Genomic DNA, 23203 nt, shown 5'->3' with positions numbered 1-23203 from the left:
CACCAGGATTTAAGATAGGCCCAGGGAGGCCTACGGATGGGGGAGGGGGAGTAGGGAGTAACCTTCTGTTTGGGGAAGGAGAGGGGATTGAGCTGGGTCCTAGTAGCAGATGGTTCTGGTTTTGACTTTGGTTTCAGCTAAAACTAAGTTGCAAATTTCAGCTGCAGATCCCCTTTCAGCCAAAAATGGAAAAGAAAAACTGGGCAGATCACAGAGCTATGGAATCATGATCTATTGCAGCTGTCTAAATCCTCAAGGGCTTCTGCGTACTGTCACATCATACAAAGAAATAAAAGTTCTTGAGATCCTGAAAAATGTCTTGCTAAATTGCTGAAGATTAACCTAATATCATAAGAGAGAAGCAGTTTACCAGAAGGTTCTCTTCTATTTTCAGAAACTACATGTTAAACATGTATGCTTTGACCTTCTTGCTAAGTCAATGATACCATAGTTATTCTATGTGGAGGATGACTTAATTACTCAACTGCGAAATAGCAGATATTTTACTCAAGCAAATAAAATTGCAAGGGAAAGTGCCTGAATTCAGACCACACTGCATGTTGATTTAGTAGTCCTTAGATTTTCACTGACTGTTTAATTTTGTGAGGTAATTATGCTTCTCTTTGTAATGGAAGTGTCATTTTTCTGATGAAAACTTATTTCACAAATTTAAAAACTGTCAACCAAAAAATGAAAGAAAGTAAAATTATGCTTTGCTGAAGTTAATTTTCTTTTCTTTACCAGCAGCAGATGAAATCAGGAATTGTTAGGTTTTATCCATCTACCAGCAGGTGGCAAGAGAGATTACAGATTTGAAGACAGTGATACCAGACAGCCAGCAACTCCTTCAACCAATATATGTAACAACGCAAAGCAGTAACAGAAAATCAAAGGTCATAAACTTTTCTCACTAATAAAATAAACAGCAAACAACTGAAATAACATTGATTCTTCCTAAATCTTTTGTAAGTCTGTTTTCTTCTTCTGGGTTTTGGGTTTTTTTTTTTTTGGTACTAGGAGACATCTGTGAAGAACAGCAAGCACAGCGGACAAAGGGTGGGATCCTGGATTCATCTGCTGTAAGTAAAGAAAATTAACCACAGGTAAGGCATAATTTTACCTTCTTTATCCTAAGCAGCAGATGAATCCAGGAACTGGTGGGATGTACCAAAGCAGTCCCTAACGAGGGTGGGCCACCACCGATCCTCCAGACAATACCGCCGTTCCAAAGGAAGCATCAAATCAAGCGGCAGCATCCACTCTGTAGTGCTTAGCAAAGGTGTGTAGTGAAGCCCAAGTAGCTGCCCAACAGATCCCATCCAGAAAAGGTACGAGGGGCAGTGGCCAGACCAAACAGCAAGGCCCAGAATTAAAGATGCCGCCCCAGAACGGCAAAAATGGAGAAACTGCTGATGAGGCGGCCAAAGGGGAATATGAAGGTACGCCTCCTTTAGGTCCAGCACCATGAGAAACTCTCCCAGCTAAATGGCCGCCATCAAGGACCGCAGGGTTTCCATGCAGAATTGCCAAACGGCGAGGCACTGGTTCACCTTCCGGAAGTCCAAGATAGGACGGAAGGCGCTTCCCTTCAGAGGCACGACAAAATAGACTGAATAATTCCCAGCACAAAGATCTGAAGGCAGAACAAGAAACACTGCCCCCAGGTCCAGGAGAGACTACAACGTGGGCTTGACCGCTGCCCTTTTGACAGCCGTGGCGCAACTGGACTTCAGGAACATCTCACTTACAGGAGAGAACTCAAGCCGGTAACCCTCCCTGACAATGTCTAAGACCCAGTGGTCTGAAGTGATTTTGGTCCACTCCTTGTAAAAGAGGGTCAGCCAACCCCCTATCCTGGACCCCGAGGAGTGAACATGTGCTCATTATCATTGAGAAAAACAGGCACCAGACCCCTGCCGCATTGCAGCACTCACAGGGCGATTATCATTCTGAAAAGAAGAGAACTGCTGAAATCTAGGGTGCTGGAAGGGCACAGAGGTACCAAGCCGGTAACGATGAGCCTCCCGGAGGCGAGGTCTACAGGACCCCCCCTCCTCACGACGAAGAACTGGGCTTGGCCTCAGGAAACCTCCTAGACTTTGACTCTTCAAATCCTTCACAATACTTTCCCAAAAAGAAGTTTGCCCTGAAAGGGAAGATGCGTCAGACGCTGCTTGTACACCAAATCTGCCGACCAATGTCAAAGTCACAAAAGCAGTAGAGCAGAAATCATCAAGGCCATCTGCTTGGCTGAAGTCCTTACCAGGTCATAAAGGGAATCTGCTAGATAAGCTAACCCTGACATCATGCGGGACAAGGAACCTCCAACAGTCGGAGCTGACCTTCCTTCCTGCTCCAAGGCCTGCTGTAACCAGCTAAGACTGGCCCTAGCAGCGTAGGAACTACAGATAGAGGACTGTAATGAATGCATCAAAACCTCAAAGGCATGCTTAAGGGAAGCTTCCAGACACTGGTTTTGCATATTCTTCAAGGCTACACCAACCTCCACAGGGAGAGTGGTCTTCTTAGTCACAGCCATGACCAAGGTATCCACTCTCAGCAAAGCCAGCTTCTCCGCCTGCTCTGCCGCCACTGAGTACAGGCGAGACATAGCTTTGGCTACATTCAAACTGCTCTCAGGATCAGACCACTGGGTCATAATAAGCTCTTGAATGGCCGCAAAAAAAAGTCTTAGAGGTTTCCAATTGCTCACCATATTGGGATTGATGGTAGCCGCAGTCTGTGCCTCGGGATCCTCAATATTCAAAGCTTCCAGAGCCTGGCTGATGAGCGCCAGCAGCTCATCCCAGTAGAAAAGACAGCAGAAGGGTCATCAGCCTCTTCCTGGGTCACCTCATCCCCTTCCAACTCATCCACCCAGGACGGATGTAAGGACCCCTCCCCCCCGAGCCCATTGTCACCGACAGGGGCCCAGAAAAAGGTCCCACTGACCCATCTGAGCCAGGAGAGATCTGCCTGTGCTTGGAAACTGGATCCTCCAAGGAAACTTGTAAGGCTACCTCTGACCCAGGAGACGGAGTCCCTAAAGGAGAGGCAACAGAAAATTGAGAAGGGGGTAAAGACCCCTTCAGCAAATAAGCCTGATGGAGAAGGAGAATAAAATCTGGGAAGAAAAAAAAATCCTCCGACTCAGCCGCCCAGAAGGAAGAGCAGAAAACCCTGCAGATAGTCCCCCAGGAGCAGAGACCCCCCCCCCCTAAAACTGCCATGTGCAGGTTAGAAGCAGGCCATGAGGACTCCCCAGCCGTCAAGAGCTGAGCAGCAGGAACCACATCGGAAGGCGCAAGGAAATGGCCACGTGCGCCAACACCCAGGCATGAATCAGGTTGCCCCAGAGACAGGCTCTCACCCGAACCAGAGAGCACCTCAGTATACCTGGGTGAGACAAACACCTGTCGTCGACCTGTGTGTTCCACAGCAGGAGCACTGCTTCACCGACTGTGCCGCCATGAGCGCACTTCCCCCCAGAAACCAAAGACACCAAAAACTCACCACCAGAAAAGTGCCACACCCACACCCAGCAAGGCAGAAGGGAAGCTTCCGGCAGCTCAGCCCAAAGGAACAGAGGTGGTGGAATGGCACTGCTGATCGGCCCAATGCTGCCAGATTCTCCCCACAAGTACTGTCTTCCAAATGCTCTCTCTTGTTTTTTTGTGTTTCTTTTTGTGAAGGCTGAGCAAGTGTTTTTTTTTTTTAAACAAGTAAGGAAGGCTACAGCCTAAGAGAAGCAGGGAGAGATGGGTCCACAGGGTGAGGCAGGGACCTAGGCAGCTAAGTATGCCTCCAAAGCTGCTCATCTGAACAAACACCCCTCCAGGCTTAACTGGCTCAAAGGCCCAGGAGACGAATCCAAGAGCTGCTGAGATGCCATCTACCACCTGCTGGAGATAGAGATATACTGGTTGAAGGAGGAGCTGGCCATCTGGTATCACTGTCTTCAAATCTCTATCTATACCTGTGGGTAGATGCACACAACATACCAGTTCCTGGATTCATCTGCAGCTTAGGATAAGGAATCCCTGATTAATAAGCTGTGCTGCCATCCAGCAGTGGACGACAGCTGCTTCAGCACTCTGGATTGCTCCAAAACTTATACAAACCAGATTACATCTTCTAAGACTTGCAAATCAGAAGCAATCATCACTTTGTATTTTGATACCTTTGTAGTATATGATGTGTTACAGCGCATATTTTCCAAGGCTCAGAGCTGCCAGAAGCACCTACTTTCTTTAAATAATGTTGCTGTCAATGCTTTACTATAATGAAATTGGGGAGGAGTGTTATTTGGTAGCTCAGTGACGTGCACCATCATAAGCTTCAGGATTGGGTATGTATCATTAGAGATTGTTTAAATTACTAGGCAGGTCAAAGCAGTTTCCCAAAGTGGCAACTTCTCGGGGTGCACTAAAAGGAAACTGCTGTGAAACAAAGCAATAGATCCTGACAGACACACAAATTCAAAGAAATAGCAGGAGGTATTTTTACCAACAGGGAGGGTGGGCAGTTTTCAAATGGTCTGTTTATCCAGATTATTCTGGGAAGGGTGGTGTTGAGGTGTTCATGAACTGGTGGGGGGGGGGGGGGGGGGGGGGAAGAAATGGGGACACAAAGTCAAAGTTTTGCCTAAACATAGAACAGAAGACAGACAACACCCATTCAACAGAGGTCCTGTGTTTGTGGGGGGGGGGGGGGGTTTGGTTTACTATATTTCTGCCTACCTATTTCTTCTTATGACTAGTTTTCACTTTGAAAGTGACACAACAGCCCCTAAAAACTCAAATGCAGAATAATCAACCCTAGATGCCATCAACTATTGTCAAAATCCCAATTTAACCACAAACCATACCATGGCTCTCAGGCAGACCATCATTTTCCTCACATTCTATGGCATTTTATTTCTAGGAACAAATCTAATGCCAATGACAACTAAAAGTGGTTCTGGATGAACTTTACACCTAAGCACAGATGGTATAAAAGCCCTGGAAGCAAATTAAAAGAAAATGTTTACCCTTAAGCCCCAGGTCTCAATACAAGACCAAATGTACCAAAAGGTATTTCCTCATTTTGTGTGTGTATGTTTTTTTTTTTTTTTACCAAAATGCGATTGTGAAGTCTGGTAACTCTTCAGTTAGTTATATGCATTCATTTTGTAAAACAGCCTGTGTTCTTGGATGGAAAGATACAGTGTACTTTTTAAGGAGAGTCCTTGGTACAAAGTTAAGAATTTCTGCCTCAAAGATATATTATCATGAGCCAGCCAAATTATTTATTATCTGTGCACTAGAGCAGAGAACTGTTGTATTATATCTTCTCACTTTTGGATGCATTTATGCCTTTAGGAGCCAGAAAAAGTGCCGCAAATCATGCTGCACAGATCTATATGCATTATTGTTTGAAGTCTCATGAATCTAAAGCAATTCTAATGCAAGGGACTGATCCTCACTTGTTCAAATCTGCAGTTCAATGGAGAAATTAGACCTTATCTGCTAATTTTGTTTCCATTAGTCCAACCAGACTTGTCCAGAACCTATGGGTTATACCTGTGAACCAGCAGAAGGAAACAGAGAAGTGAAATAAAAAGTTGTGTGTGATTTGCCCCTTAAGGGTACCATGAAGCCTTAGCCACGCCATATTTCAACTGGCAAAGTAACAGATTATGCGTTATTCCTTTTGCTTGAGGCGTCGTACTTAATGTACCTATGTCTATATACTATACTCAATTTGGAAAGGGTAACCTGCCAGAGAAAAAACTGAATTACAGAAAAAACCCTATTTTTAACTGCTCAGCTAAACTTGTGATCTCATAATCTGTGTTTCCTAACTAACTGCTTAGTGGCTATTTCTAATTGATATCCGTACTCTATGTAACTGATTTTAAAACTGCTTATTGGCTATTTGTATTTGATAGTTGATAATCTAGGAACTGAATTTAACAAGTGCTTTAAAATCGGTAGTAGTTTCTCTTGTATTTTTTTTCCCCTCTGCTTCCATTCTGTGTGAAACTCCTCCCCTCCCCCATCTGCTTTTGTTGTAAGGTAATTGCATAGCACAGGTGGAGCTTTTCTCTCCACGTGGTTTTTGTCTCTACACAGAACAGAAGCTGAACGGATCTGGGTGCTCTCAGATAAGATTATTTTCTGATTCCCCCCACCACCTTACACTTGTGGCTCTGGGCATTTTAATGCTGTTCTAGAGATAGGTTACAGCAAACACATTCCTGGATTTCAAACATGCTGACTTTAGTAAAATGGGGGAATACCTGAGGAAGGAGCTGATGGGATGGGAGAAAATACAAGAAGTGGAAGGACAGTGGTCCAGACTGAAAGAAGCTATAAATAGGGCCACGAACCTTTATGTAAGGAAAGTAAATAAAAGCAAGAGAAAAAGGAAACCGATATGGTTCTCCAAGCAAGTGGCTGAGAAAATAAAGGCTAAAGAATTGGCATTCCAGATATACAAAAAAACTCATGAAAAAGGGACACGAGGAGGAATACCGGATGAAACTGAAAGAAGCCAAGAGAGAGATACGACTGGCGAAAGCGCAAACGGAAGAACAAATGGCTAGAAATGTAAGGAGGGGTGGCAAAATTTTCTTCAGGTATATTAGTGAAAGGAGAATGACTAAAAAGGGAATTGTGAGACTAAAAGATACTGCGAACCGCTATGTGGATAATGATGAAGAAAAAGCAAATTTGCTAAATAGATACTTCTGTTCTGTTTTCACAGAAGAAAATCCTGGAAAAGGACTGCGATGGACTGCAAAAAGTACAAATGAGGTTGAAGTGGATAGAGCACCGTTCACGGAAGAGAGTGTATATGAACAACTTGAAAAGCTAAAGGTGGACAAAGCCATGGGACCGGATGGAATCCACCGTAGAATATTGAGGGAGCTCAGAGAGGTTCTGACGGGTCCTCTTAAAGATTTGTTTAATAAATCCTTGGAGACGGGAGAGGTTCCGAGGGATTGGAGATCGGCGGATGTGGTCCCTCTTTACAAAAGTGGTGATAGGGAAGAAGCTGGAAACTACAGGCCGGTAAGCCTCACTTCGGTTATTGGAAAAGTAATGGAAGCGATGCTGAAGGAAAGGATAGTGAATTTCCTGGAAGCCAATAAGTTGCAAGATCCGAGACAACATGGATTTACCAAACGGAAATCGTGCCAAACGAACCTCATTGAGTTCTTTGATTGGGTGACAGGAGAATTGAATCAGGGACGAGCTATGGATGTAATCTACTTAGATTTCAGCAAAGCTTTTGACATGGTTCCCCACAGGAGGCTCTTAAATAAACTGGATGGGCTGAAGACAGGACCCGAAGTGGTGAACTGGATTAGGAACTGGTTGACGGACAGACGCCAGAGGGTGGTGGTGAATGGAATTCGCTCGGAGGAGCGAAAGGTAAGTAGTGGAGTGCCTCAAGAATCGGTGCTGGGGCCGATTCTGTTCAATATATTTGTGAGTGACATTGCCGAAGGGTTAGAAGGTAGTTTGCCTATTTGCGGATGATACTAAGATCTGTAACAGAGTGGACACCCCGGAGGGAGTGGAAAACATGAAAAAGGACCTACGGAAGCTAGAAGAATGGTCTAAGGTTTGGCAATTAAAATTCAATGCGAAGAAATGCAAAGTGATGCACTTAGGAAGTAGAAATCCACGAGAGACGTATGTGTTAGGCGGGGAGAGTCTGATAGGTACGGACGGAGAGAGGGATCTTGGGGTGATAGTATCTGAGGATTTGAAGGCGACGAAACAGTGTGACAAGGCGGTGGCCGTAGCTAGAAGGTTGTTAGGCTGTATAAAGAGAGGTGTGACCAGCAGAAGAAAGGGGGTGTTGATGCCCCTGTATAAGTCGTTGGTGAGGCCCCACCTGGATTATTGTGTTCAGTTTTGGAGGCCGTATCTTGTTAAGGATTTAAAAAGAATTGAAGCGGTGCAAAGAAAAGCTACGAGAATGGTATGGGATTTGCGTTACAAGACGTATGAGGAGAGACTTGCTGAACTAAACATGTATACTCTGGAGGAAAGGAGAAACAGGGGTGATATGATACAGACGTTCAAATATTTGAAAGATATTAATCCGCAAACGAACCTTTTCTGGAGATGGGAAGGTGGTAGAACGAGATGACATGAAATGAGATTGAAGGGGGGCAGACTCAAGAAAAATGTCAGGAAGTATTTTTTCAAGGAGAGAGTAGTGGATGCTTGGAATGCCCTCCCGCGGGAGGTGGTGGAAATGAAAACGGTAACGGAATTCAAACATGCGTGGGATAAGCATAAAGGAATCCTTTGCCGAAGGAATGGATCCTCAGGAGCTTAGTCAAGACCGGGAGGCGGGGCTGGTGGTTGGGAGGCGGGGATAGGGCTGGGCAAACTTATACGGTCTGTACCAGAGCCGGTGGTGGGAAGCGGGACTGGTGGTTGGGAGGCGGGGATAGTGCTGGGCAGACTTGTACGGTCTGTGCCTGTGCCAGAGCCGGTGGTTGGGAGGCGGGGATAGTGCGGGGCAGACTTATACGGTCTGTGCCCTGAAGAGCACAGGTACAAATCAAAGTAGGGTGTACACAAAAAGCAGCAAATACTGTATGAGTTATCTTGTTGGGCAGACTGGATGGACCATGCAGGTCTTTTTCTGCCGTCATCTACTATGTTACTATGTGTATAACTAGGAGAAATAGAGAAAGTAGAGCAGCTCAATAAGTTATATGTTAGTTTTGGCCTCTAGACTGGTCTGATGGGACTGGCTGGCTAATCATTTTGAGAAGTAATAGATTTGCGAAATTCTAATCTAATCATGACATTCATTCATAGTCCGCTTAACCAATAAGTTCTGGTGGGTTGAAATAATAAAATGCAACTACAACATAACATATATCAGGTTACAGTCATAAAATAAAAGTACAGAATAACATCCAACCACATTACCTGCTAAAAATATATATTTTAAAACCTAAAACTTCCAAAATATATATTTTAAAATCTAAAACTTCCAAATTCTTAAAGTTACTCCTGAAAATATTTTTGAAATAGCCATGTCTTTATTAAATTGCCAAAAATTCATATAAAGAGTAGTTACTTACCTGTAACAGGTGTTCTCCGAAGACAGCAGGCTGCATATTCTCACAAGTGGGTGACGTCACGTCGGCCCCGGAGGATTTTCAAGCAAAATCTAAAAATCTCTTTAACGGCGTTCCGTCGCGCGAGCGATCGCACAGCGCATGTGCGCACACATCTTCCCGCTCACCGTGCGGACACGCCCCTCAGTTAAATCCAAAAGATGAAGGAGACAACTCCAAAAGGGGAGGTGGAAGGGTTTGTGAGAATATGCAGCCTGCTGTCTTCGGAGAACACCAGTTACAGGTAAGTAACTACTCTTTCTCCGAAGACAAGCAGGCTGATATTCTCACAAGTGGGGTATCCCTAGCTTCCAGGCTTACACAACACAACAAACAGTGGTCAAGTTAGCCTCGCAACGGCGAGGACAGAATAAAAATTGACCTGAAAAGAAGAAACATCTAAATGAGTGTAGCCTGGAACAGAACAAAAATGGGCCTAGGAGGGTTGGAGTTGGATTCTAAACCCCAAATAAGTTCTGCAGCCCCGACTGCCCAAACCGACTGTCGCGTCTGCTATCATGCTGAAGGCAGTAGTGAGATGTGAATGTGTGGACTGATGACCACGCCGCAGCCTTGCAGATCTCTTCAATAGTGACTGATTTTAGATGAGCCACCGACTCAGCCATGGCTCTAATTTTGTGAGCCGTGACATGGCCCTCTAGAGTCAGTCCAGCTTGGACAAAAATGAAGGAAATGCAATCTGCTAGCCAAGAAGAAATGGTGCGGTTTCCGACAGCAACTCCTCTCTATTGGCATTAAAAGAAATAAACAACTGGGCGGACTGTCTGAGGGGACTCGTCCGCTCCATGTAAAAAGGCCAGCGCTCTTTTGCAGTCCAAAGTGCGCAGCTTGCTTTCGCCAGGGCTTGTAAGATGAGGGAGAAAGAATGTTGGTAAGACAATTGACTGGATCAGATGGTACTCCGATACCACCGTCAGTAAGAACTTTGGCTGCATGCAGAGAACTACTCTGTTAAGATGAAAAGTAAGGTAAGGCGCTTGAGCTACTAGAGTCTGAAGCTCACCGACCTTACGAGTTGAAGGAACAGCCACCAAGCAAAACGACCTTCCAGGTCCAATACTTCAGATGGCAGGAATCCAGTGGCCCGAATTGAGCTTTCAGCAGCTGGATGAAAACAACATTGAGACCCCAAGACACTGGAGAAGGTTTGATAGGGGCTTTGACCGAAGCATAAGAGCCAACTTTCAAAATTATTGGGGGTGCTAAGCCCAACAGAAATAACCCCCCCTGGACACATACAAGGAATTCTCTCAATATTGGGGGAGAAGTAAACCTCTCATGAAGTGGACAGCTAAAGGCTGTCCAGAGATAGGCTGACCTTCTACACGTTGATGATAAGCACTTATTGCACGAAGATGAACACTTACAGAGTTGGTCTTGAGACCAGACTCAGACAGGTGTAGAAGGAACTCAAGCAAGGTCTGTATAAGACAAGAGGCAGGATCTAGGGCCTTGCTGTCACACCAGACGGCAAACCTCTTCCATGAAAAAGAATAACACCTCTTCGTGGAATCTTTTCTGGAAGCAAACAAGACTCGGGAGACACTCTTTGGAAGACCCAAAGAGGCGAAATCCACACTCTCAACATTAAGACCGTGCGAGCCAGAGATTGGAGGTTGGGATGTAGAAGTGCCCCCTCGCTCTGCGTAATGAGAGCTGGAAAACATTCCAATCTCCAGGATTCTTCTGGAGAACAACTCCAGAAGAAGAGGGAACCATATCTGACGCGACTAAAAGGGAGCGATCAGAATCATGGCTCCACAATCTTGCTTGAGAATCAGCAAAGTCTTTTCCACCAGAGGTATGGGAGGATACGCATACAGAAAGCCTGTCCCCCAATGAAGGAGAAAGGCATCCGATGCTAGCCTGTCATGAACCTGCAGCCTGGACGGGTACAAGGCTTAAAGCCAGTGGTGTGCTGGAGCAGGCTCTCACAGGCTCTCAAGAGCCGTTTGTTAAGTTTTTAAGAATTTTGGGACTTTAACAAATGGATCCCAAAATGTGGGCTTGGTCTTTTACTTTGCTGGCGAGACAGAGCCCATAGATAACAATTTACCAGCACACCCCTGCTTAAAGGTCTTTGATAAGAAAAAAGAAAAAAAGAAACACCACAAAAATAAAGCTTCCCTATAAGTTTTGATTCCCATTTCAGGCACAGCCCCTTGTGACTCTGGCAATTACTTAACCTTTCCTTGCCCCAGGTACAAAAAGTACCTGTATATGTAAGCCACAATGAGCCTGCCCTGAGAAAGGGTACATATGAAAAAATAAAGAACACCCGAAAGGGTAAAATAAAAAAGAGATTTAACTCCGAGGACCTGAAGAAAACACAAAGCGCTAACGAACTCCTTGTCTCCTCAGACGTGGAAAAAGAAGAACTGAGGGGTGTGTCCGCACGGCGAGCGGGAAGATGTGTGCGCACATGCGCGGTGCGATCGCTCGCGCGACGGAACGCCGTTAAAGAGATTTTTAGATTTTGCTTGAAAATCCTCCGAGGCCGACGTGACGTCACCCACTTGTGAGAATATCAGCCTGCTTATCTTCGGAGAATCTAAAATTAATCTAATCTAATATTAAAAGGAAGAAATTTACTATCTTCCACCACCAATACACCAGCTCCATGACTCACCTCCCTTGTGAAGACCACCACCATGTAGTTCTCCATCTAACTTTAATCTTCCCTCTCCTCTTAGCCTTGCAACGGTTGTCAGATGTATGAAGTTGACTATAGTTGCTCATGATTCAGCCTAAATAGTGCCCTGAATACGTTATTTGTATTTGGCCAAACAGTGATGAAAATTCGAATACAAATAATCTGAGGTTCTACTGTGATAAATCCTACTGAAATAAACACTTGATCTTTGATGTTGCTTCTTTTATTATTTGTTATGTTAAAGCTCAATGCTCATTATCCGTATTCAGCCAAATAATATTTTTTCATTATTCTTATTCGGACGAATAGTAAAATATGCTATTTGGTACAACTCTAACTGCTAACCTTCCTTTCTTGGAAAAAAAATCATAGAAACCATTGTTCACTCGAAACTCTTGGACTTCAACAAAACATATGCGCTCCATCCTAACCAGACAGGCTTTCTGCAGAACCATAGTACTGAAACTATCTTATTTGGCATCACAAGGTCAAAGGCTGTAGGTAAGTCCAAAAAGAAGAACAGATTTAGCTTGACCCATGTGTTGTTTGTATATATTTGGTTCAAGCTAAATCTGTTCTTCTCCTCTTTGGACTTACGTACAGCCTTTGACCCTGTTGACTATCCTGCTCCTTAGATTGCACCAGATGGGGCTAAAGGATACTGTCTTTAAATGGTTTTCATCTTATCGAAATGCAGTTGTACAGTTTCAATAACAATTCTAGCCCATTCTCTCCTGCTTGTGGAGCCCCAGAGGTATCAATACTGGTCCCCATACCATTCAATATCTTTCTTGTACCTCTTTTGACCCTGATACAAATCATTAGACCATATTGCATTCCTTTATGCAGACATTCAGATTTTTTGTACTTTACACCCTTCAGACCCACAACAGATCCATAACACTAACAGCAAATTAACATAGGTCACAAAACTGGTTGAATGAAAACAAACTTGTCCTTAATCCTAGCATATCTAAATCCTTTGTCTTTAGCAATCAGGATAATAGGTGTGATCTTTGACAACACACTCACATTTACCTCACAAATCTCCTAAGTAGTTAAGCACTCATTTTTCAAACTCTCTACTATTTGTTCCATTAAGACCTCTATTACACCTTTCAGCTCTTAATATTCTAATCCATTCACTAGTTATTAGCCAACTGGAATATTGCAATGCATTGTATAAAAGGCTTAGACTCAAAGATCTTAGAGGCCTCCAACTAGTACACAACACTGGAGTCAAACTTATTACAGGAACCAAAAAATACAACCACATTACCCCACTTTTGAACTGTCGCTTCCTTTGTCACACCAAATACTTACAAATTACTATTACTGGTTTATAAAATCTATACTTCTTGAGAACTTCTGCTCCTCTCACACCTTTTGACACCATACTTCCCTTCTAGGACATTAAGGTAATCAAACCAAGATTGGTCAGTAGTCCTCTCTTTTAGAGAGACTGTCTATGACACCACTCAATGTTCAATCTTCTTAGTCCAAGGCCCAGAGCTTTGTAAGGCACTGCCCCAGTGATTCAAGTCCGATCTAAAAACTTCTCTCTTTCAGGATGCTTTCCAAATAAGCATTACTCTTTTTTCTCTCTAAGCATAGAGGCAATGGATGTGAGTCATAATTGTATAGCTTTCCCAGGTGCTCCTCCCACCACTATCCTATCATGAATTAAGTAGTTCTTCCCACCTATTTTGTTTTTCTTTTGCTCTTCTCTTTCTTCAAATATTTTAGCCTCTGTGCCACTCAGGTGGTTTGTCTGATGAGCAGGATAGAAAGCCTTTAATAAACTTGGAAACTTGGAACTAAAGGAAAGATAATTAGAAGGCGTGATCTAATTTCTCCTTCCTCAGTGTTCTCACCTGACCAGTCCAGAACCTGTGGGATGTATCAAAGTAATTCCCAAAATAGGTAAGACTAAAATCTCTACCCAAATTTTATAGCCGCATTTCTCTCTGGAGCCAGTAACATTTTGGGAATGCAAAAGCCACTGAATCATCCAGTCTGCAACTGCTAAACAGAGGTTAAATCGCTCACAACTCTGTTCATGAGTTGAACACATCTAAAAGAAAGTTTTGCAACCTTTGGTGGTCACCTCCTTATGAAATCAAATATATGTATACTTATAAGACATTACCTCAGCTACAGGACAATGACAGAATAAAGGTCAGTTTGCTTCTTCTGAAAATTTGCTAAGAGAACAATCTGCCCAACCTTAGAAATTATTTGATTACTTTAAAATACCTCTAAATTACACAACAAATACGGAGCAAAAGTAAAAATTTGATTTACCTGAAATAAGGACAGTACCTTTGGAAGTAAGGACAGAATTGTTTTGAACCAAATACCTCCTGAGAGCCGCAGAAGGGGATCTGTGCATGTTAACATTTTTAGCTCAAAATGCTCTTGAATGAAGAGATAAAAATCAGTACTCAATGGTAAGATTCTTCAAAGACACTGCTTAAAGGGGATTAAGGATGGAAGCTCAAAGCAGCAGAATCAAACTCCATTTAGAACAGGAGAAACACACAGGAGGAAATATAATGATCCAGAGATGGTGCACTACATATGGATTAATTGTCTGGGAGAACCTTTACAATTATCCTAGAAGATGAAAAAGCTGCAACTTGAACTTTTATGGACCCTGAGCTATTTCTACTTGAAGCAGAACTTATGTATATGAGAGAACTACTCAGAAAAACTGTCTCCACTGCATACCACTTGTCAAGATTCACCAAAATCACAAGTATGTGAAGTGGGAAGGTGGTTCCAGGACTAAAAAGCATGGCCAAGACATGAAACTACTGTGGAAATGTCAGACACATTAGGTTGACTAACCTAAACTTCTACGGTGCTATTAGAGTACTCTGGTGGACAGAAAGCTAAGAATTTCTGGGGCAACCAACCTAACGTTGGAGGTGACTGGAATATATTCCACAGTTTTCTATGCTGTAAAGGAAGCAGAAACAGTTCTGCTTCCCTGACAGCATAGTCAATAAATGAAAAAGGTGTAGAATCTTACAGTTGGTCCTTCACACCATGGGGACTAGAATGAACAGTTTGAACCACAAAGTTAGGGACTAACTTTAAGAGACCGGAGGAGGCTGGTGCCATTCCCTTGGATCAAGAAAGTAAGTGCCAAACCGGAATTTTGCTTGAATACCTTACCTAATTTTCTTTCCTTTAATCACATCAGACTACCCACACTTACTGTTTCTCCATACCAGACAAGATAACTCAGCCACTGATTCACTCCAGAATGATTCATCTATCGTGATAAAACAGGCTGATAAGGGAAGTGCAACAGTGATAATGAACAGAACAGATTACATTAAGGAAATTCACAGACAGCTTCCATCTCCCATGTACAGAAACCTATTAGCTCGCTCCTCAACATCAAAAAGGCAGGCTTCCATCCAGAAAAAGAGCTTGACACTTATCAATTGATAAACTCACAAAGATTCTCAAATTTCTCTCCTCACTACCAGGAAGACCAATAGTCTCTGCAATTGGCTCTATCCTTGAACTACTCTGTTTTTGTAGACACATTTTTAAGATTGTTTGTAACAAAGATCCTTTCCTACACCAGGAATTGGACTTGTATAAACATCTTTAAAAAATACTACCATAAATGGTGATATTATGCTAGTTACTATGAATATAGAATCCCTATATATGAATGCTGCAGAAAGATAACATTTATATTATCAGAAAAACACTCTTCCATAAAAATCTCTGCCTAAGAAATCCCACAGAATTCATAGTACATCTGGCCTCCATAGCCTTACAGGAGAAGTTCAATCAGCGAATTAAAGGAACAGTGATGGGTGCCACTGTGGCCCCTTCAATTGCCAATCTATACATTGCTATAAAGTACTAGCAAGTAACATCCAGTTTGCTAAGAATAAAAATAACAGGAGGAAAAAGGATTTCAGTGGCTTAGGTCATGTCTGAAAATGAGGCTTGGACTAATGACCTGCCCTACACTTCATCAGTCCTTGTGCACAAGATTGAACGAGCACAGATTTAATATACTATATCATAGACATGAAGTCCCTTTAGTGGTACATTGCATTCGAAAAGGGCATCAATTTGAGGATCTTAAATGTGGTGTCATTGATCAAATTCAGGAATTCATAAGAGGAGGGGATGGGGGAAAAAGCTGATACAAAGAGAACAATATTGGATAAACAGATTAAAAACACTTCAACCGAATGGTTTACATATAGCCACTGCGTGGAAAGCATTTATCATGATTTTTTTCATCATTATGATTTTTGTAATTAAAATCTTGAAGACCTATTAGTTTGGAGATCGATCTTGAGTATACATTTAGACCTTCCAGCTTTTGTTTTCTTTGACCAATTAGGGATTCTTTTATCCCATTGGCTAACAATCCTAGGCGTCCTTTTAAATTTCAGGCGCCATTTTGAAAATTTATATACTCTCAAGACAAATATACTAAGCAGCGGGGTAAGAGATATAAGTATTAAATTTCCTAATTCTATTTCTAATGATATAACCTTAAGCGTGCAGTCAAGTATACACTTTTTTAGATAATTTGCTAACATGTTTTTTAAGTAACAACTTGCTAAATGAAAATAATGCTCCTGATGAAGCCAGTATGAAACAGTCGCGCTGTAAAGCAAAGCAGCGTTTATTTCAGATAAGTATCTGAGTGACCATGATCGTATTTGGAATACTGAAAAATAAGAAAACATTATCAAAATATTAAATAAATATGGAATTGTATAGGTGGTTTATTTTTTAGGACTGATGAAGAAGTAGGGTGGGCCATTAGTCCAAGCCTCAATTCAGACGTGACCTAAGCCACTGAAATTCTTTTTCCTTCTATTACTTTTATTCTTAGCAAATTGGATCTTACTTGCTAGTACTTTATAGTGATATTTTCTTCAGAGCAAGCAAAGTCTGAGAAGATAGTTGTGAAGCAATCTATACATTGCCAATTTTGAAGAGAAATTTTTGAAGGACCACAATTTCAAACATATATGCCTATAGAAAAAAATATACTGATGATATTTTGATGATATTGCAATCTCATGACTGAACACAGTAAGAATTTATTTTATTGTAAACAACTACAAAAAAACAAAATATGAAAACAAAGGATCCCCAACCACTACCCCACCACCACCACACATACTCGCCCAATCTGATTGTCTGTTTGAATAAGTACAATTTGATGAGAAAGCCAATCTCTGAAAGCCTTTAGAGCATCCCAGATTGCCCTAAGTTCCAGGAGATTGATCTGAAGATTGATCTGGCACAAGCACCCTTGACGCCGATGCACTCTGTTGTATAAAGTCAGCCAGCAGCTCAGGGAGGAAGGCCCAGATGCACTCATCAAGGGCCAAAACCGGGAAAGGATGGGGTGTCAGCTCAGACAGTCTGCAGAACTGCTGGGGTCAAGATGGGAAGCTGGTCCTGGCTAAATCGAGACTACTGCACCTCTTGCATTGAGGAGGGTGTGGTTTTCCCGGTGCAAACGCTTCTTGGGTGCCGAATTCCTTGGCATCCTGGAGCTCCTGGCACCACGCATCCAGGGCATTGATGCTGATGCTTTTTGGCCTTCGCCCAAAGCTGGTCATCGAGGCTCCTTGGTACCGAGGAAGATATAGAATCCTCATGCCACCTTGGAGTTGGGTCCGACACATGTAAGTCCCATGGGCTCTGTACAGCAGGTGGCACAGAGGCAGGTGGAGATCTACTCGATGCATTACTGCTCCCGGTGTCAATGGGTCTCGCAGCCATACGCACTGATGCCCCTGATGCCAATGATTCAGACCAAGCTCCAAAAATCTTCTCACACTGAGCCTCTAGCCAACTGGGTCCTTTTCTTCATATGAAGACAAAGGACTGAGGTGGAAGGGCTAGGGACAGGTCCCAGATACTGAAGACACCAAGAATGGGTGTCTTTATCAGAGATGGTAGGAGTGCACTGGGTAGAGTGCTTAAAGCCACTGGAGACTTTTGTGGATATGGAAGGAAAAACTTCCAAAGCCAAATCAAAAGACATGATGGTGCCAAAAAAGGGGCTAAGCACCAGAGAAAAACAAAGGGAGAACCTGGCCAAAAAGTCAAGGCCTAAAAGCGGCCTGATGACGCGGAAAAAAATAAAGAAAACTTAAATGCGGGTGAAACTGACTAAACACAACAAAAGGGGGGGGGGAGGGGGAAATAAAAAGAGACCCAAAACATGGGAAAACACAAAACAGGCCAAAAACAGCCAAAAAGCTAGCTGAAAGGCACTCCAAAGTTCAAGCAGATCAAGCTGTGAAGAACAGGGAAAAAAAAATCATATCCTGCCTTCACCGCGTAAATGAAGAACTGCGGGAATCGCACTCTAAGTGGGCAGGAAGGCACTTCTGTGGTTGAGCATGACTTGCACTCCACAAAGCTCTTTAAAGCTTGTCATAAGCTCCGGACTGAGTAACGCAGGCCGCGTTTACCCACTTGTGAGAATTATGGCGTACTTGTCCTTGAGAATTTTCAACCAACCCATCATACAAATTTGCAAGTAAACCTGGTACTGCTAACCCTCCCTTTCTACGGGATATTTTAATATCCTCCCATTGCATTTTAGCCTTCTGCCCTGTCAAAGATAATTTTGCAACAATCTGTCCATTATTTGTTATGGCCACAGATATGCAAAGGGACTGTGCAAAATATTTTGGGGGTGGGGTGGGGGGTGGGGAGTATAATTTTATAAACCGCTATTCTAATAAAGACAAAGGGAAGGATATCCAATTCTGCAATAACTGCTTGGAAAAGCATATTTAAGGCTTTACATTAGCCTTGTACAGCTCAATATGATGAGAAGGTATTTGAATACCTAAATAGCAGATAGGGCCATTTGCCCAGTAAAAAAGCAGAGATATAAGGGCCACAGTTTGAACTGTCAAGTTAATGGGCAGCTCCACTGTCCTATCATAGTTAAGCTTAAACCCATATATGTACAGTATGTATTGGGGATGTACAGCCCCAAAATGTTTATTTCATTTTCTGTTTTATTTGTTGATTTTGTTTTGTTTAATCTTCATTTTTGTTTTAGGGCCAATATCTTTAAGAGTATGTCCTCTCTGCAAACAATGAGCACAAAAATTGTGTCTTCTCTGCTCGCTTTTGTTACTTAATGACATGCAACGACATGGGATATGTTACTGACATTTCCTCTGTTGTTGCAAACGACAGCCCATCCCTACTGTGCATAAACAAAATTTTCCAATGAGCACCAGTCATAATTAAACTACTACACTGTAGACCCATTAACATAGACACTGGATTTTATAAAATTGGGTACTCAAAATTATAGAATAGTGCCAGTGTGCACCTAATTGTTAAATTAAGCACCAACGGGTATTAAGTACCAATAGCCCTTAAATGGTAATTAGCACTAATTTAGAGTTATATGCACAACTGCCCTTAGGCATTATTTATTTTTCAAACTTCTATACTGCCTAAATCTAAGTGGTTTATAAGATACAAATACACTTCAAGCACAAAATTACAATAATCAAAACATATTTAAAAAATTAGCTATAAACACAGTACCTAAATGTGGTAGTGCACAAAAAGGGAGATGTGTTCATGGGCAGGTCAGGGGCATGTCTTACAGCTGCGCATGTAAGTTACAGAATACTATCACTTACACGTGCAACTCCCAACTTTAGGTGCCAGAATTTACACCAGCCTTTGACATGGCATAAGTGCTCACGCCTAAAGTCAGGCACTCACATGTTGACTTACGCCCTATTCAATAATGGCAATTTTGAGCACAATTGCTGTTACAGAATTGGCACTTGGTGCACATATTTCTGGTGCCTAATTTTTGGCACCTTTTGTAGAATCTACCCTATATGTGGTCTACAGTATAATGTGAAACAAAAAAAGTGAGGAGAAACCAAGGAGGATACAAAAAAACCTTTATTGGGTATTTAAAAAAAAAACCAACCCGACACGGCCGTGTTTCAGCCCTAAGGCCTGCCTCAGGGGTCTTGATCAATCTCAAATGTTGCAGTGTAATATTATACACCGATGAGAATTTGTTGTTAAATCAAAACCTTCTTTGGCCTCCTCTCTTATAAAATGTTGTGTTGTCAGTGCAATAAAGAGGGTTCACCCCTTCACAGAGTTCTATCAACGATGACATTTGATTTATTTTACTTTAACATTTTGCCATCTCAACATTCAAAGAACTTCTCACTCTCAGTCCTTACCTGGCCCAAGGAACTGGCATCCACGAGCCCGGACTGCTGCCCAAAGGTTAGCTGAGAGCTGCTGCGGGTTCTGATGTTGTAAAATAAGTTCTGTTACAGTTCTTTCCCCTAGTGACCGTGCTGCCCGCATGGCTCTTAAACGACCTTCCTCCTCCACCAGCTGACAGTTCACCAGCGTAACCAGCTTTCTCTGCATTGGACGGCTCAGTGTGCTCTGATTCAAACTAGCAACACCTAGAGAGAGCATGCAGCCAAAAGCAATTAAGGCTTTAGTCTACCAAAACAAAGGCTGATTAAAATCTTACTAATGAATTGTGAAATGGAGAGAAACTTTATGAAAAAAGAAGTTACGAAGAGGTCTTTACCCTCCTTTCGGGATACAAAAATCAAGGACTATTTTGGAAATACAGATTTCAATTGAAGAGCTGACAAAAAGTGTGCTTTATATGATCAGGTAAGTCTTGTATAAAATGATGCAGGGGTAAATGCACATAAAAGCAGGCACTCAGAAAATGTAACTCCTACTTTTATGTGACACATACTTAAGATTCCCAGGAGTGGAGAATGGGTAGAGAGGGGCACAAGACTGATCATCAAAAGTGCAATAATGAGTTTCATTTTATATTTTGGTATATTTATATAGTATAGAGCTTGTAAAGAATCTTATAAAATACATGCAAGCACCAATTCTTACTGGTATGAACATGCACAAACTTACTGCTGCCTCCAGCTGTTATAACTGTGTGTGGTAGCTTTTCCAGAGGCTATTTTATAAAAACACATGGATATGTTGCCTTTATAAAATAGGTACAATGTTATGTGCTTGTGAATCATTCCAACATAGGTGCATGATATAAAAATTACATAAGAATGGCCACACTGGGTCAGACCAGTAGTCCATCAAATCCAGTATCCTGCTTCCAACAGTGGCCAATTCAGATCACAAGTACCTGATTGAATCTTGTTACTATTTTGAATTCTAACTACTGATCCCAGGGACAAGCAGTGGCTTTCCTCATGTTTATCTCAAAAGTGGACTTTGGCCTTTTCCTCCGGGAACTTGTCCAAACTTTTTCTAAACCCAGATACACTAACCATTGATACCACATTATCTGACAACGAGTTCAAGAGTTAACTATTCATTGAGTGAAAAAAAATATTTCCTCCTGTTTTAAAAGTAGTACCATGTAAAAGTAGTACCCTTCAAGAGTACAAACTTCAAAATTGATGAACTGAAAATAATATTTTTCTGATGTTTTAAATGTTTGTTTGAATTTGAATTAAATCTAATAATAGCAAATGGATTAAAGGTAATGTAAACACATAAAAAAGTAAATCATTTTTTAACTTTCCACATTGAGTTTTCCACATGAATTTTAATTATTTTTTGTCAGCCTACATGTCTTTTCACCTTTGTTTTCTTTGAAAAACAACAACAAAAAAAATCTTATCTATCCACACTACCAAAGAAAGAATTTAGGCTTCAACAACATCTGGAACTATATCTAAAATGCCTTTCAACCCATGTTTCATCTCCTTCTCTAAATGTTCTTGGTTTTCCAAATGCAGAACCCTTTTAAAATATTGTTTGAAGCAAATATGATTTAGGAGAACTTGAATTAGCTATAACCTTTAAATGATAATAACCTTTATTCTACAAAGGATATAACATTTAAATGAAAAAAATACTTGTATTTTTTCATTTAAATGTTTGCTTAACTCCAGTATTTTCATGCCATGTCAATCCTAGCCACAGAATAAAGAATGCTTTTATGTGATGAGAAGAAATAACTGTGGAGGTTAGAGCAGTAGGCTTAGATTCAGGGAAGCCAGGTTCAAATCTCACTGCTCTTTGGGTAAGTCACTTAACCCTCCAATGCCTCAGGCACAAGCTTGTTTTCCTGTCCCCCAAAGGCTTATAGTCTATTTCCCCTTAAAGGAGATCCTGCAGAAAAGAAAGCTTTGTGAACACACCTCTTAATTCAGTCACATTTTATTTATTTGTTACATTTGTACCCCACATTATCCCACCTATTTGCAGGCTCAATAGGAAACTGAGAGGCTTACTTACCAATTAACACACACTATCAATTAACACATTGCACAGAGCAGAGAAACAGAGAGGCATATTTTCAAAGCACTTAGCCGTCCAAAATTCCATAGGTTTCTATGGAACTTTGGAAGGCTAAGTGCTTTGAAAATATGCCTCGTGGAGGGGCATAATTGAACGAAAACGTCTATCTCCATGGGCGTTTATCTCCGAGAACGGGTCCGTGAAGGAGCGGACCGAACCGTATTTTCAAAAAAAATAGACGTCCATTCGACAATTTGTGAGCTGGGCGTTTTTGCTTTTCAGCGATAATGGAAAATGAAAGCGCCCAGCTCAAAAACGAATAAATCCAAGGCATTTGTTCGTGGGAGGGGCCAGGATTCGTAGTGCACTGGTCCCCCTCACATGCCAGGACCACCAACCGGGCACCCTAGGGGGCACTTTTACAAAAACAAAAAAAAAAGGTAAAAGAGCTCCCAGGTGCATAGCACCCTTCCCTTGTGTGTTGAGCCCCCCAAATCCCCCTCAAAACCCACTGCCCACAAGTCTACACCATTACTATAGCCCTAAGGGGTGAAGGGTGGCACCTACATGTGGGTACAGTGGGTTTGGGGGGGGGGGGGGGTTAGACAACTAAGCATTAAGCAGCACAATAGTAACAGGTTGGGGGGGGATGGGCCTGGGTCCACCTGCCTGAAGTCCACTGCACCCCCTAACAACTGCTCCAGGGACCTGCATACTGCTGCCAGGGAGGTGGGTATGATATTTGAGGGTGAATATAAAAAGTTGTGAAACATTTTTTGTGGTGGGAGGGGGTTAGTGACCACTGGAGGAGTCAGGGGAGGTCATCCCCGATTCCCTCTGGTGGTAATCTGGTCATTTAGGGCACTTTTTAGGGCCTTATTCGTGAAATAACAGGGTCCAGGAAAAGTGCCCTAAATTCTAGCTACAAACACATACTTTTTTTCCTATTATCGGCGAAAGACGCCCATCTCTGTTCGGGTGATAACCATGCCCCAGTCCCGCCTTCACCACGCCTCCGACACGCCCCCGTCAACTTTGTACGCTTCCGCGATGGAGTGCAGTTGAAAACGTCC

At 42.3% G+C, this 23203-nt stretch overlaps 1 protein-coding gene across 1 annotated transcript in view; it reads right to left on the bottom strand.

The window, feature by feature from the left end:
* Positions 1–23203, bottom strand: part of RC3H2 (ring finger and CCCH-type domains 2) — a 221735-nt gene that overhangs the window by 185089 nt on the left and 13443 nt on the right. Inside the window, exon 3 of the mRNA XM_030207326.1 lies at positions 20057–20290. Within this exon, the coding sequence (XP_030063186.1) occupies positions 20057–20290 (234 nt within the window). The remainder of the gene's footprint in view (positions 1–20056; positions 20291–23203) is intronic.

This window comes from Microcaecilia unicolor, chromosome 6 (assembly GCF_901765095.1).
Source record: "Microcaecilia unicolor chromosome 6, aMicUni1.1, whole genome shotgun sequence".
Taxonomy (NCBI): domain Eukaryota; kingdom Metazoa; phylum Chordata; class Amphibia; order Gymnophiona; family Siphonopidae; genus Microcaecilia; species Microcaecilia unicolor.
The sequence above is the reverse complement of the archived record's forward strand: the minus strand, read 5'-3'. Positions and strand labels throughout refer to the sequence as shown.